This window comes from Bubalus kerabau, chromosome 5 (genome assembly GCF_029407905.1).
Source record: "Bubalus kerabau isolate K-KA32 ecotype Philippines breed swamp buffalo chromosome 5, PCC_UOA_SB_1v2, whole genome shotgun sequence".
NCBI lineage: Eukaryota > Metazoa > Chordata > Mammalia > Artiodactyla > Bovidae > Bubalus > Bubalus kerabau.
The window spans coordinates 45,601,397-45,618,736 of NC_073628.1; the positions used below are offsets into that span (position 1 = coordinate 45,601,397).

Sequence of the window (17,340 nt, forward strand, 5' to 3'; positions counted from 1 at the left end):
AAACACTGATAAACATCTCATATAACAACAAAAGAATAAACAACCCAATCAAAAAAAGGGCAGAGGACCCTCAATAGACAATTCTCCAAAGGACACATACAGCCGGCCAACAGATACAGGAAAAGATGCTCAACATCTTTAATTATTAGAGAAATGCAAGTGAGATATCACCTCACATTCGTCAGAATGGTCACCATTAAAAAGTCTACAAGTAGCAAATACTGGAGAGAGTGCAGAGAAAAGTGAACCTTCCTACACTGTTGGTGGGAATGTAGTTGGTGCAGCAATTATGGAAAGCTGTATGGAGGTTCCTCAGAAAATGAAAATAGAGTTGCCATATGGTCCAGCAATCCAACTCCTGGGTATATATCCAGATAAACCTGTAATTCACAAAGATGCATGCACCCCTATGTCCACAGGAGTGCTATTCACAACAGCCAAGACATGGAAACAACTTAACTGTCAGTCCACAGATGAATGGTTTAAGAAGATATGGTGTATATATATATATACACACACACACACACACATACACACAATGGAGTATTACCCACACGTGAAAAAGAATGTGATGATGCTATTGGCAGCAACATAGATGAACCTAGAGCTTATCATACTAAATGAGACAAGTTAGAGAAAGGAAGACGAACACCGTATAATATCGCATATATGTTGGATCCAAAATATGACACCAATAAAGCCATCTGTGAAACAGATTCACAGATACCTGATTACCAAGAGGCAGGAGAAGAGGGGAAGGATAAAGTGGGAGTCTGGGGTTAGCAGATGCAAACTTGTACACAGAGGATGAATAAATGTCTATATTCAAATCCTGAGATAAACCAAAATGGAAAAAAATATGGGAAAAGTATATATATATATATATAACTGAATAATTTTGCTATACAGCAGAAATTAACACAACATTGTAAATCAACTATACTTAAATTTTAAAAAATTAAAAGCTAAAAACAATAGCTTGAAATCAATAACCTCGGGGGAAAAAAACACTGGTAATAATTCCACTGAGTCTTAAAATTTAAGTACATTTCCTCTTGTGTCCTGATAACAATCAAATTCTCAATTCAAATAGCTAAATAGTTTTAATCATAGACAAGGTAAAACAATCTTTAAATTATTAATTTGTTGAAAATTGGTCCTTGTTTCCAAGTTATCATTTAGGTTTTACAAGTTGTAAATAATATGTCTCAAACAATATTTTCCCAAGTCAAGCTCTAAAACACTGTATCCATTCTAGAAAAATAAGCCCCTTTGTTCAGATTACTGATCTCATTCTGCTGTCAAGGCTAAGGTGTTTAGCAAGACTATTTCCGGGACCCGGACAGGCCATTTTTCTTGGCAATTAGACAACAGATTACCCAGAGCTCAAACGAGAAGACCCAGTGGCCAGGTCCATATCACTCTAACAGTCTACAGATGAGCCGCACAGATGGTGAGATATATTGATTGATGTGGTTGTCTTGGAGGCAGAGTTATCTTAGACATGCCTAACATTTTAGTTGAATGACCTATTAAACATGCCTGTCCCAAGGCAGCTGGATAGATTTTTAAGTAACTATAGTGGTTAAATGTGGAGTCCTGTAGGAAGTTCTGAATATAGTCTTTTCTCTTAATTTTGACTTCTTGTATCTAAGATCCATTTAAGTTTGAGTTGGGGGTAAGGGAAGGAAGGAGCATACAAAGAGATCAGGGAAGTGCATGCAAACAAAATTAAGTTAAATTATTAGGAGTTACAGGGTTAGCTGAATGCGAGTTTTTAGAAGGGAACTTTAATATAAAAATGCTAACTTCAATTGAAATCATCTAGGGTAGTTTTTTTTTTTTCCTACACCAAGGATCTATGAAGAACCAGGAATCTGCTATCAATTTATAACTTTTCCCCTTTCCTATTCTATAGGTGACAGAAGAAAACAGCACAAGATTTTGAGTCAAGGTAATTGGGTTCCTCTGGGACTTTGACCATGTCATTCAAACACTTGCATTATCCATTTCCTCATTTATAAAATGAGAGTGAATAGATGATCTAAATTCTCTTTGTTGTTGTTTGCTGTTGGAAGTAGTAGAACACAGCGCTAACTGCTCAGTCTCTAGAGTTACAAAGGCATTTGGAATTCTGCCTTCAAGGCATACGTCTATATAACCAATTATTATTACTATAACTCAGTATTTATTGAGTCTTAAAGTCCTTGTCTATAAAATGGAGATGATAATGGTATTCATCATGCAAGTTGTTCTTAGATTTTTTTCACAGCACTTATTAACTTTTATCTAACTCATCATCTTCAAGGTCCACAAGGGTAGTGATTATTGTCTATTTTGTTCACTAATAGAGTCCAAGCATTTTAACAGATACTATGTCTTAGTGGCTTCGACATGTCCGACTCCTTGCAACTCCGTGGACTGTAGCCCACCAGGCTCCTCTGTCCATGGGATTATCCAGGCAAGAATAGTGGAATGGGTTGCCATTTTCTTCTCCAGGGGCTCTTCCAGACCCAGGGATCTAACCCAGGTCTTCTGTAATGCAGGCAAGATTCTTTACCATCTGAGCTACAGGGAAGTCTCTAGCAACTTAATATTTGTCAAATTAATAATTAAATGAAACAATGCATTTAAATGGTTAGTGAAGACACTGGCACACAACAGTTGATAAATGATCCTATAAATGGTCCTGATAAATGGTCAGGACCCAAAGTGCCTTTTCACTATGAAGAAATAGGAATAGAAAAATTAGGGATTTCCAAGGGAAGATGAAGGGGGCCTAAGGACTGGACTGCGGTTTCCAGATATTTGAAAGAGTATAGCATATTACTTTCAAAGAGAAAAATATGATCCAAGATGTAGAAACTACAGAGAGATACTTTTAAAATTCAGAGAAAGGAAGATTTTTCTAACAGAATCGCTCAAAGATGAACTGGTGCTCAAGTAAATGTTGTATTATTATCATCCAATCAATTAGAGAACTAAGAAATCTATTTAAGGCTATGAATTTATTATTTCATGAATGAAATGATTTGAAAAGAACTTATCAACAGCACATACAGAATAAATTTTAAAATATACAAAATATTGAATTTTGGCCTTGTGATACCATTGGCAAAAAAATGTAGATGGAAAATGGCAAATATAGTACTTACCAACCTACTTTTCTTGGTTACATGTGATCAAAATACATTTGTTTGTTGATATAACATATGGCTGATAAGCAAGTGCTTCGGATTTGTCTTATTTATGTTAGCAAAGCAGCAGACAGGAGCTGCAGAATCCCTTGTCTGCCTCCCTCCCCATAAAGAAAAACAGGACTGTATAAAGCCAGCTTCTTTCTTGTTCTTTTCATCCCACTGGTAACACTGTACTTTGGAACATCAGAATATTGGCAGTGAGGAGGTTCCTAGATTGTGCAAAACTAGCTGATGCATCACTCTTTCCAACAAGGATGATTTTAAACAAAACGTATGACACCGATGAGAAAGGAATCTCACTCATATCATTTTTATGAAGGATGGTTGGCCTCATATAAAACAGTCCCATCAATCTACTGCCATCAGCTCAGACAGAAGAGAATTAGGTACATAAACTGGCTGTCATAAAATGTAGCCAAGCAGGAGCTAAGTCTCATCACAGAAGGTCAGTTAAGTATTTGGAAAATAAAGGAAGCGTGTTTTCTTTAATGAGCCATCAAAAGCTAATAACAAGTTAGCTGGCTTTTAATTTGGACAGTTACACTTAGAAAGATGGAGTGGTTCTGAAGGTTGTCTCTTCTTTAAATTGGCTACCTAGCGAGAAAAGATGTGATAATATCATGACTTTTTAAAGGTATGAAATGATGAACTGTGTTCACCTTTTCAAACTATGGTGTTGACTTGGATTGTGATGGCTAACTCTATGTGACATCTTGATTGGGCCATAGGGTGCTGAAACATTTGGCCAAACATTATTCTGTCTACAAGGATATGGATGAGATTAACACTTGTATGGGTAGACTGAGTAATGAAGCTTCTTCTCTAAGGTGGGTGGGCCTCATCCAATCAATGGAAAACCTGAAAAAGGTTGAGTCAGAGGAACTCCTCCTTCAAGACTGCTTGAGTTGGGATATTAGTCTTTTCTGGACTTCAGACTGAAACTGAAGCATTCGATTTTCCTGAGTATCTCACCTGCCAGTTTTTGGACCAGAGCTGTAACTTTGATTCTCCTGGGTATCTCTTTTCATAGATACACATTGCTGTTTCTGTTTCTTTGCAGAACACTAACTAATATACTGATTCAACAAGATCAGGAGGAAATGAGATGAGTTGTGCCAATCAAGTATATCATCCAGATAATTAAAGTCAGTCTCTGTAGAAGTAAATCTTTTAGAAACTCATCTGGTAACAATGTGAGTGATCAGGCAATGTGATAACACTTGTGAAATAAAATAATGAGCCAAATTACCAATGCCTTAAAATTAGTACTAAAAGCAATTCCCCCGTTCCAGCCCCAAATTCTAAAATGCTATGTTATAAAAGAAGCTTACACAGCCATTCTTAGAATCAATTTGAGAAGAGACTGCATAAAGTTTGACACATGTTTACTTACCAAGGGGGATTATGCAAGTTATTTTAAAAGCCTTCTCATTTCCTTACAATTCTTTTTTGAGGACTTAAGGATTCCTCATTTTCATATGTTGATTTCTGCTATCATTAGTCATCAGCTCGTGGCCTATCTACTTATTTTCTGTGATTATTTCCAGGCTCTGGTGTTAATGATTTTTAAGCTCTACTTGCACTACAACAGATTAAGCTTCCAAAGCAAAAGATACCCTCTGAAGCTGCCAAATCCCTGACATTATTACCTGCAAGTGAACTGTCTCCTCGGCACTTACCTGCCCAGAAGCAGGAACTCTCCAGCCAGCCCCAGGCGCCGCATGGCCATCAGCAGCCCTCTCACCGTCATGCCCTCGCAGAAGCAGGCTACCACCCGCGCCTTGGGCAAGTGACTCGTGAGCTTCTTGAGCAGTTTATCGAAGCTCTGCTCCCCCGCATTGCTATAGATTTTGTAAGAATGAGCGATGCAAATCCCTTCCTTGGCTGACATATCTTTGAAAGCTTCCATCCCACTTTCTCCATAGTTGCCTGTAGGGAAACAGAGAAGCAGAGGGGAGAGTGTTGGAGTCACTGGGTAGAGCTGGAATGCGGTGGGGCCAGGAGTGTGCAGGTCCCCTTGGAGTGTTGGATTTGGCACTTGAAGACATGAATGAGATTTTGTTCTTTCACTGATCTGCTTATTTGGACAATATACAGTCAAACTACAGTAGGTATGTACACACTGATCTTTTAAAACTTTTCCACTGAGAGAATATCACAAACAGTACTAGCAATCTGGCTCCTCCTTTGATTCCAAAAAGCTTATACTCTAGTGTGAGATGATAGAAAATATTTACCTGTTTTTTCATTCTGTCTCACTTTCTCATCTCTGTTTCTCATTAGATGATCCTCTCACCCCACTGATTCAGATTTTTGTGTTTAAAGCCATAATATACAGATGCAAAACATATACTTTATGTAGAATAGATGTAAAAATATCTTACTGTCATATTTTACAGACTATTATGCATATATTTTATTACTAATCATGATAGTTTATGGTTTTACTGCAAGTGAAAATTCCAGATCCTTGACTGAGATTTTAGTCTTGTCACAGATAAAAGTATAAGCGCATTTAAAATATTTGCAAGTTTTATATACCATTGGAAAGTTACTGATTCGGGGGGAATAATTCCAAAGTATTTAGCAAAGTTCTGGGGTTAAGGACTCATGGCGATCTTTTAAAATTATGGAACATGGGGATCAAGATTGACGGCTACTTATCGGCCAGGAGGTATATGAAGATATATGTGACCTCATTTAACTTTCAGAATAATATATTTAGACATATATTATGACCTCCTTCCACAGATAAGAAAACAGATGAGGCAGTTAGGTTTACAGTTGTCCAGAGTTACTATCCCCAGAGGCGGAAAGCTGCATTCTATTCACAGATCTGTCTAAGACTGAAGATTCTACCCCCTCCACTCTTCTACCATTGACTTTTAGGAGACTCGGAAGCCCAATTATATCTGCATTCCTCTTTCCAATTTAAAGGTCATGATGCTTCAATTTTAGATATTTTTGGAGCCTTTTGAGGCCCTATAAATCATGACAGGTTCATTTTATGAGCTTTCAAAAGTTAAGGTGGGAAAGGGCGATTAATTTGAAAAATACAGGAGACAATTACAAGACAACTGAGCTGTGGGACCAAGCTGTGGATGGAAATGGCCTAGCAGTCAGGAGATGGAATTTCACCAGGAGGGGTTGATCTCAAAGGAATAAATGACTAACGAGTCATTCAACTGCACACATTTCACGATAAGACGATAAGAGAGAGAACTCGTAAATAACTATGCCCTGTAACATTTTGATGTATGGAAAGTTAGTTCATACATTTGAGCTCAATGCTCCTTACATCAACTCTGTGATAAAGGTCCTATTATCTTCCTTTTGCAGCTGATGCAACTGGAGCTTGCAATTAGCGGGTAGATGGCAGAGTCTGGGTTTGAACACCTATCTTCTCCCTCCCAGCCCTGAGTGTGCTCCATCACAGCAGCTAAGCACACAGCACATAGGAGCCTCAGACATTGAGGGTGGGTTTTTGTGAAGTTTCATCTTTATGAACAAACTGTAAAGAGCTAAAGCAGAGCTAGACCCTTTATAGCAGCTTGAGCCCCAGCCAACAAACACTAGTAGACCATCTGCATGTTTCCTTCTTCAGAAGTAAAGCAAGAAGAAGCCTCTATGATGATGGCAAGTAGGCAATTTAGTTATTTTTCAATTAACAAAGTTTAAAGGGCTCTTCCTGAAAAATGTGCCGAGGGGGCTACATTATCAGTCTTACACTAACCTGAGTAATCTATTTTTTTCTGATCATTTTTAGCCAGCTCTACTTTTCAATTGACTGTCTTGCACTTGATGGTTACATTAATGCTGGAAGATTTGCAAAAGTAATTTGATATTAGTGCATAATGATTGTGATGGCAATGATGAAAATTCTCAATATATTCATAGTTAAATAGAAAAAATACCTTTACAAAGTAATAATCTTTAGCATGCCTTCTAACAGCCTTGTTTAAACATTGTGTGTTTATACAGTAAGTTATATAGAAGCAGCTTGTAAGAGAGAACTTTGTTATTAGGTCTGGGTTCTAATTTAGCTTTTATCATTTCTAAGTCTCAGTTTTATCACCTGAAAATCACAAACAACACTGCCTAATATATGGGCTTTTGCATATCATAATTTATTAATGTAAAATATCTATGGGCTTCTTTGGTGGCTCAGTGGTAAAAAATCTGCCTGCTATACAGGAGATGCTGGTTCTATCCCTGGGTTGGAAACATACCCTGGGGAAGGAAATGGCAACCCACTCTAGTATTCTTTCCTGAGAAATCCCATGGACAGAGGAGACTGGCAGGCCACAGTCCAGAGGGTTGCAAAAGAGCAGGTCATGACTTAACAATTAAACAACAACAAAATACTTTATAGGCAGCCTGGACCTAATAACACTTCAGGTGTGCCGAATCACTTCAGTCGTGTCTGATTCTTTCAGATCCTATGGACTGCATCCTGCCAGGCTCCTCTGTCCATGGGGCTTCTCCAGGCAAGAATACCAGAGTGGGTTCCCATTTCCTCCTCCAGGGGATATTCCTGACTCAGGGATCAAACCCTTGTCTCTTGTGGCTCCTACACTGCAGGCAGATTCTTGACCCTGAACCACCAGGGAAGCCCCAGTAATTGCATACATTGGGGTTATAAAGAATATTCTAGTAAAGATACTCTCTCTTGGAGCAACTAAAATGAATCATGGAGCAAATGGCATTAATCCTGAATATTAGACTAAAAAATAAGCTTAAACTAGTGAGGGAAATATGATTTTCTCAGGGCAAAGTCCAAGCAGTATTCTTTAAAATTAAAATAGAAAAGAGTTGTAATGTATGTTTAACATAAAAATTCTGCAGAATACTAATTTTAAGTTCATAAAAGAAACCTCCTGTAAGCTGGGAATTAAAAAATGGGAGTATGTGCTCCAGTAAAATTGGAAAGCTTTAAGTGTTTAGATTTTTCAGCAGTTGATATAATGACTATATTTTAGAATTGTATATTTTAAAATAAAGGAGAAACTAAAAACTTTCATAGGCTTCTTGAAGAAAATGAAATTGATTTCAAGCAGGGTACAGAATGAAACAAAGGTGATGGAGAAAGGAAGATGTGGTGTAAAATAAGAAACTAGTCTGTGGCTTCATTTCAAGCCACTGGTTAAAGGAAGAAAGAATCCATGTGACACTCTTCTTCAAGTAGCAGAGGCCCTGTGGCTGGGAACTATGAGAATAAAATGTAATCATAGTCCAGTTTACTCTCAGTCCACATTATAGTTGCAATGATTCAAATATCAGTTATTGATCTTTCAACTGTATAAATCCACACATACACGAAGTTCAGTTCAATTCAGTTCAGTCGCTCAGTCATGTCCAGCTCTTTGTGACCCCATGGACTGCAGCACGCCGGGCCTCACTGTCCATCACCACTCCCGGAGCTTGCTCAAACTCATGTCCATCGAGTCGGTGATGCCATCCAACCATCTCATCCTGTGTCATCCCCTTCTCCTCCCACCCTCAATCTTTCCCAGCATTAGGGTCTTTTCAAATGAGTCAGTTCTTCAAATCAGGTGGCCAAAGTATTGGAGTTTCAGCTTCAACACTACACAAGCTAGAAAACTTATTATGTAATAGAAAATACTATGTAAGCAATCTTTCCATTGAAAATTAAGGAGAAAGATTATAGGTTGAGCTGTGGAAGTAGGGAGAACTGACCAGAAAGGGAAGGGTATTAAAATACTCCACTCAGTATTTGGAAGTGAAGATACCCAGAGAACAAAAGAAAGATGATTAACAGAATTATCTGAATCTTAATATATGAGATTAATAATACAATTATACTAAGATGAAATAATATATGTGAATTAAGAGATGTCTTATGCTGAAGCTCCAGTACTTTGGCCACCTGATGCAAAGAATGGACTCATTGGAAAATACCTTGATACTGGGAAAGACTGAGGGCAGGAGGAGAAGGGGATGACAGAGGATGAGATGGTTGGATGGCATCACCGATGCAATGGACATGAGTCTGAGCAATTTCCAGGAGACAGTGAAGGACAGGGAAGCCTGGCTTGTTCCCTCCCATGGGGTCACAAAGAGTCAGACATGACTTAGTGACTGAAGAACAACAACAAGAGATGTGTATTTTCCATAAATTAAAAAGTAGGCTTTAAAAAAGCAAGCATATATTCATAGTGCTTAGAAATATGAAGGTGAAAAAACAGAAAAAAAAAAACCCTAAAATTTTCTTTCTTACTTTAAGCCATTCTCAACAATATGATTTTGAAAAATATAAAAGTACAAGTTCGATGAAAAAATTTAAATAACATACTTAAAAGTTACTGAAATTGGAGAGTAGATATGGGCAGTTTTAAATGGAATGCCAAGTGAATATCACTGAATAAAGAAAATCAGCCTGCTGATAGGATAAAATTTTCCTATAATTTCCTTGATTCCAACATAAAATTGTTAAGATTAATTATAACTTTTAGATATCCTGGCTTATTTCTGATAAGAGACACTCATGAAATTATTACAAAACAATCTCAGTAATAAAAATAACTTGAGAAATTTTGGGGAAGCTAATTTTGTAAACAGTATTATTACAAAGCAAAATTGATCTGAATCAAATGTTATCTCAAACAACTGCTTAGATATCATTTTGTTTTGGTTCAATGTTTCTATCACATCAGTTAGATTTTGCTACATTGTTTTTCAAAACTTTAATTCGCGTGCATTTTTTTCCATTTCAACCACAGAATGAGAACCTAATGAATGAAAATGTAAAATAGGATCAAGGTTATTCTTTTTCTTATATCAAGAAAGATAACAATCCTGAAGCCACAGCAGAATGCTTAATTCACATTTATTCTAAGAGCAGATACTCTACTTAAAATCAAATGAGGCATTTCATTTCTAGTATGCCAGAAAAACTTTACAATTGAGATGGTTTCCACAAGATGTTATACATCTAAATTAAAATAGAGAAGTCCAGTTAATTTGTCTCCTTCCTGTCAAATGACCTCTACTTATTGTTGATATCTGCTTACTTTAATATTAAGCTCAAGGAATTTTTCTGCAAACTCTTCCCAACCTATGTATCCCTGCATACATTTGTCATTCAGTGTTCCAATAGAGAATTGGTTTTATTTGTCTTTGCTCCAATAAGACTATATACCTTCAGGACATGTATATTATTCTCTTTTGTATTCTTAAGTCCTTAAAGGGGCCTGGAAGATAGCTTGCACAAGCAGAATAAAAAAAAAATAAGTGAATGAATGAGCAGATACAAAGTTATCAACATTAAAAGGAAATCTTCCAGATGAAAATATTTGTACAATTAACTATCCTACCTGAAATCAGAACTGCAATGGTTGTGTCTAGAATGTATCATGCTACTGAATGATTATATATTATTCCACTAAAAACCTGACGGACAGAACTGTACCACAGTCAAAACATCTAGATTATTTCCCGATGGCTTCGATATTCAGATAATAAGAGCTTCTAATATTTCACCCTTGACTGTCATTTAAAGCTAGATGCTTTCACCAGTACTGTTTGACCTGTACTGTTTCAGGAAGGGTCTGGAAGCATCTGCCTCCATTTGTATAAAGTACACAGTGAAAACAAGACTTGCTAAAGAATGACTTTAAATCTTTCTTTTAACCTAAGAGAGATTATTTATTTTAAATTTGTGTTTAAAGGCATAGGCATGGAACAATCCTTTAGTATGCAATGCACAGCCACAGATGACTACTATTTCAGGAGGCACCAATTCACTATTAGTAAAGACTGTGCTGCTGTGGCTCAAACATACTTGGGGACAGATAATAAAGTACGGAGCCATTGATAAGCTGTATCTGGTAAATGAGTTTTTTTTCTGGCAAAATGTCCATTGGAGGTATGATTCAAATCATAAATCTGTGTGTATTAGAGAAACTGATCATAAGAATAAAAGTTAAACTAATAGAATCATACTAAAGAGACACAAATAATTTTCTCTAACAGTTGTTTCCTTTTTTCCGTTGTACTTTTACTTCTCCCACCATAATCAGACCTTCAATATTACTTACTTGGTAGCATAACCTCTTATCATCTCCTATCTTTCATTTTGGGGGTCTTACTTCTTATGTTCCTTCATATGGAACATACCCCACATCTTCCCACTTATTTAGTTTTATTCATGATGCTCTTTCTACCTGGAATACCTATTTCCCATTTCTCTATGTTGAAATCTTACCACTTCTCTATGTTGAATTCTTTCTGTTCCAACTCAACTGCCCAGGGTGTAACTTAAGATGTAGACCACATCTCCCTAGTGCCATCCAGCAAATGCTTGTGGGATAAAACTGACCTGCTCCATCATGCTTTCCAAGGATCTCCCTAGAGGGATAGTATAACCTAGATATTCATTTGACAAATATTAGTTAATTAATTACATACAGGTATAATACTAGGCACATGGTAGACTCTAGATATTAACACATTGGAGCCTATTGCTCTATTTTATAGAGCATAATTATGAAGTGCATAATTTTTGCTATTTGTAATTGCTGGAAAAGTTTATAATTGTATTTCCTTCATTTTTTTTTCAGTTGGGGGGGTGACTGTACCGTGCAGCATGTGGGATCTCACTTCCCCATGGAGGACCTTAGTTTCCAATCAGAGATGAAATATGTGCATGCCCTTTGCATTAGAAGCACAGAGTCTTAATCACTGGACTGCCAAGAAAGTCCTACTCAGGGATATTTTGAACACAAAGATAAAATTTTGGAAGAGTAAATTTATTTGTTCAAATATAATCATCAAGTGGATGCTAAAAAAATGTAAAAACTGGACTTCCCTGGTGAGTCCAGTGGTTAAGAATCCGACTGCCAATGCAGGGGATGTGGGTTCAATGCCTGGTCAGGTTAGATCCCACATATGGGGGAACGGCAAGGCCTGGGCACCATAGTTACTGACACCTGCAAGCTCCAGAGTAACGAGTAACTCACTGCGACTAGAGCGCAACCTCTGCTGCCCGCAACCAGAGAAAGCCCTCAAAGACCCAGTGCCGCCAGAGACAAATAATTTTATTTCAAAACATGTAAATCTAGTCTTTCAGAAAAGGAAATGTAATTCACTTTAAAAAAATACTGAGCTTGGACTTCCACATTAAGAGATTTTTTCCCCCTTTTATTTGACACAAATTATCTTTTTTTTCCAAAAGGAAATTAAGATTCTCAATATAAATAATAATTTATAAATACATTCCAAGTGGTTTTTACTCCTGATTTCCTGTTGCTATTATAAACAGCATATTTTGTTGGCAACTACTGGTGAAGGAAAACGCTGCCATTTTTCATGGGAGTTACTGCCTGGCACAATACCAACCCCCAAAATACGTGTGGGCAGGATTAATCAGTGAGTGCCTAATCACCACTTCCCGGCCGTTCACGGGGCCATAAGCATTCATCAAGTGATCCTAGACAAAACTGCCCATATTGAGTGGGCTGTGTCTTGGTTAAGCTCGTGGTTAATTAAACAACCGGGAGCGAGAAAAGCCAGAGAGACAAACACCTCTTCTCATTTCATCACCATCTCTTTTGAAGTCGTTCCCCCTTTCAGAAATGTGTGTCCTTCCCCATTACAGCCATATGCACAATGAGTAGAGCAATTCCAAACTCTCTACTGACTCACTGGTGTCTATTCACTTCCCGGCACAAAACAATACAGTTCTTCAAGGCAGATGTTTCTCTCCTCAGAACAAAACAACGCAACACATACTCTCATAAGACTCCACAAACGATGGCAAATGCCTTTGTCGTGAAAACCTTTGCTAACAGATTTCCAAGCTTGGGCCATTTATTTAAAATCTTACCCTGGAGTCTGTCTATGACATGACCCACAGAGCAGATTATTCACGGTGAGGCAGGACATTATTGAATTTCATCCAAGATTTTTTTTTTTTAATTTTAAATTTTATTTTATTTTTAAACTTACTAGAAGGATTTCATTCTGCAAACTCACTGGAGACATTATACCAGGCAAGGAGTATATAAGCAACATTTGAGCAATACTCCAATAGATAATTCAGAAAAATAAAGCTAGTATAGCATAACAGTAATTTGGATTTTGAAATACACACAGAAATAATAATTATGGAATCCTAACCAGGGATATTAGAATTTGTCAGAAAAGTATGTGCCAAGTGCATTGCTGAGTGGTATAATGTGTTGCTGAACTGTTTTTTTTTTTTTTTTTTTTTTTTTTTGCTACCAGGCATGGTGCTAGAAAAAGAAATTTGATCTTCAGAACAAAGGTACAAGTTGACCATACAAATCCATACATGGCAGATGTCATGAAATCAAATAAATGAAATAAAAATATATGGGAGCTGACTTGTGTAAAAATCACACTGCTGCTGCTGCTGCTAAGTCGCTTCAGTCGTGTCCGACTCTGTGCGACCCCATAGATGGCAGCCCACCAGGCTCCCCCGTCCCTGGGATTCTCCAGGCAAGAACACTGGAGTGAGTTGCCATTTCCTTCTCCAATGCATGAAAGTGAAAAGTGAAAGTGAAGTCTCACAGTTGTGTCTGACTCTTTGCGACCCCATGGACTGCAGCCTACCAGGCTCCTCTGTCCATGGGATTTTCCAGGCAAGAGTACTGGTGTGGGGTGCCAACAGGTCAATTAAATTATAGCCAGTATGAGTGCCATCTGTGGTTCTGTAATGTGGGTTGCTGGGGGTTGGAATAAAAAATTATGATAACTAGCTCTTCCAGTAACTCTAGTTCACACAACTGAGTTGAACTGAGATAGCCAAAACTGAAAGAGAATCAAAGTTAGAAAAAGTATCAAGTTTTAGAATTTATTTTAGATTTATTTTAAAATTTCTGCCAAGTAGAAATGCCAAATTGGAAATTGAATGACATTCTGGCTCAGAAAAGAAAAGTTAAAATTGGAAGTATTTGAGATCATCAGAATATGGACAGCAACAGTAATAGATGAACATGTAGGATGCGAAAGGAAAAGAGCTCTGCTTACATCCTAAAGAATTCAAATATTTATGCATTAACTGAAAAGACAAAGCTATCAAAGATAACGGAGAAGGAACCAAGAGAATGTATGGCTATGGGAATGAAGATAACAGAGTGTTTTATTTTCTTCTGGACATTAACAGTGTGACTACTAAAATGAGATGCATAGTGGAAAAAATCCACTGATTTTGGCAACACAGCCAAAGCCATAAAGGAGTAGACTGTGAGTAAATGGGAGTCAGAGAGTGAAGACAATATATTTATACAACTTTTTTGAGAGATGCTTGGCAGTGAAGAAAAGCTAAGAAGTATGATGACAATAGGAAGAGAATGTGGAAGCCCAAGGACGGATTTTATTTCTAGATATGGGTACCTTGTGTGTGTGTGTGTGTGCTAGGCTGTTCAGTCATGTCTGACTCTTTGCAGCTCCATGGACTGCAGACTACCAGGCTTCTGGTCCATGGAATTTTCCAGGCAAGGATACTGGAGTGGGTTGCCATTTCCTACTCCAGGGGATCTTCCTGACCTAGGGAGCAAACCCACGTCTCCTGCATCTCCTGCCTTGATGGGCTGATTCTTTACTACTAGCGTCACCTGGGAAGCCCACAGGGCACCTTAGGGAAAGTTATTAGACCAGAACATGGGGCAAAGTAATTACTCATGACAGTTTTAATCATCATTATCAACAACATTTACCTAGATCCTGTGGAATTAGCTGATAAAAGGTTAATAGTATGTACCAAACACTGCACTGGTCACTTCAAATTAAACTAGTAATAAGAACTCCTACTGCTATTATTTAAACCAACCAATCCTATGCTGCTAAGTCACTTCAGTCGTGTCCAACTCTTGCGACCCCATAGACAGCAGCCCACCAGGCTCTGCTGCCCCTGGGATTCTCCAGACAAGAACACTGGAGTGGGTTGCCATTTCCTTCTCCAATGCATGAAAGTGAAAAGTGAAAGTAAAGTCACTCAGTGGTATCCGACTCTTAGCGACCCCATGGACTGCAGCTTACCAGGCTCCTCCATCCATGGGATTTTCCAGGCAAGAGTACTGGGGTGCCATTGCCTTCTCCAAACCAATCCTATGAGGTAGCTATTATTTCCCACATTTATATAACAGAGCATTTATGCTGAAATAATTTGCCAAATAATTGATATCTAGTGAGTAGAAGAGCTCGAATTTCACTGTTCATCTGTTAAATTTCAAAGTCATGCTCCTTTCCTTTAGTACATTATTGCCCTTAAAGCCCTGAGAGAGAATCACTCAATTTTGTTCGGCGGCTCTTCCAAAGGCATTCACCCACCACAAAGTGTTTCATCTGAATCCAATTTGAGATACTACCAAATAGAATTCATCTCAGCAAACATGTTATTTAACAAACAGAGTTCTTTTGCCCAATTTCTAGAAATATTATAGACATGTATTATTTAGTACTAAATGACCCAATCCACATCATTACAGAGAATTGATGTTTAAATATCAAGAGTCTTCCTACAAAATATACAGTGGTTAACTATAGTTTTTCTATAGAAAAGGGCTGGAAAATAAGAAGAGGCTTCTGGAAATAGACACGCCATCACACTTATTATTAAATACTTAACTAAATCTTCATTGCAGAGGAAGGAAGGACTTCAGCGGCACAGTGGGAACAGAAAAACCTGGTTCTGACGTTAAAAGGGATACAGTATTTTAATTGTTACCTTGCTGCTGCTGCCGCTGTTGTTTTAGTCACCGTGCTGTCTTGACTCTTTTGCTACCCCACGGACTGTAGCCCACCAGGCTGCTCTGTCCATGAGGTTCTCCACGCAAGAATACCGGAGTGGGTTGCCATTTCCTTCTGCAGGGATCGAACCCAAGTCTCCTGCATTAGTAGGCAGATCTTTTCCACTAAGCCACCAGGGAAGCCCCAGTTATCTTGTTAGTATAACTTAAACTGAGATTTGAAAGTGAAAACATATCAATTTATTAATCTTCTGAAAAAAATAACTGTTTTTGCCTTTGTTCTTTTTCCTGGCTATTCTTCCCAGAGGAAAATGAAAAGTTGAGACAGAAGCTATGACCCAGATTCCCACTGTAACCCTGCAGAACTCAACTGCCTTCTGCTTTCCTTGTAAGCTGTCAACTTCCCAGCTGAAACCTGCAGTGCATGTCTCATTAAGGGTGATTCCATTTCCACAGAAAGGACACGTCTCTATACGGAACTGTGTGTCAGTGGGTTGGGCGGGTTGGTGAGCTATTCACTGTGCCTCTGTTTTAGCTCACTAGCCACCTCTGATCCTCAGTTCTAACTGGATCTAATGACAACCCAGAAATTCTCCCATCGCCAGATGAAGGCAGAAAATTCTCTGCAGCACAGCCAAATCTGTTCAAGCTTGACAGCCTTTGCTGAAAAGAAGAAACTTCTTTGACAGCAGCTCCCTGGCCTGCCACCACCTTCTTCAGTGCAGATCTGTCCTGTGTGGGTTCTGTGGCTGCCAGTCCCCTCTGGAAGGACTCAGTGACTCCTACGGTACTGAGAGGAGGAGCTCAGTTTGGAAATGTCTGTCTGCACCATCATTCATGGCAGGATTCAGAAATGAGTAGAAAGAACTGAAGTGTTGTGTAATGGCTGTGCTGCTGCTGCTGTTGCTGTTGCTAAATTCTAAGCTCCATTCAGGAGGGCGTCAACCATGCTGGGTTCTGGGATTATGGCCCTGGTGACTGTCCTCTCAAGTTGAGATCTTTGCTGTCCAATATCGTTGCCACTGGCCACATGTGGCAAATAAGCATTTGACAAATAGCTAATTCACACTGAGGCACTTTCAGCATAAAACAAAATAGATTTCACAGAAAAAACAAAATAGATTTCAAAAAAAAAGACAATGTAAAACATAATATTGATTACATGTTGAAATGATAAATTTTTGGATGTATTCAGTTAAATAAAATACGGTTTAGACATTAATTTCACTTCTTTTTACCTTTTCTTAAAACCATACACATGGCTAGCATTATTATCTTTATTAGAGAGGAATGAATTATGTATATAAAGAGATTTATATCCTATAATTTTAGTGTAGAATCTAAATTTCTTAGGATACTCTATGACATCCAGGAGTTTTTATTATCTAGCATCTAGCCTTTTTCTCCAG

At 38.0% G+C, this 17,340-nt stretch overlaps 1 protein-coding gene and 1 long non-coding RNA gene across 3 annotated transcripts in view; one reads left to right on the forward strand and one right to left on the reverse strand.

The window, feature by feature from the left end:
- Positions 1–17,340, reverse strand: part of GRM5 (glutamate metabotropic receptor 5) — a 655,231-nt gene that overhangs the window by 404,085 nt on the left and 233,806 nt on the right. Inside the window, exon 3 of the mRNA XM_055581574.1 lies at positions 4,880–5,129. Within this exon, the coding sequence (XP_055437549.1) occupies positions 4,880–5,129 (250 nt within the window). The remainder of the gene's footprint in view (positions 1–4,879; positions 5,130–17,340) is intronic.
- LOC129652688 (uncharacterized) lies at positions 4,987–17,153 on the forward strand. 2 transcript variants are annotated; one of them, XR_008714685.1, is made up of 3 exons: positions 4,987–5,311; positions 13,446–13,693; positions 16,237–17,153. It is a non-coding gene; the product is annotated as an uncharacterized LOC129652688 (long non-coding RNA). The 2 variants fall into 2 exon arrangements; XR_008714686.1 differs by having other exon boundaries at positions 13,446–13,485.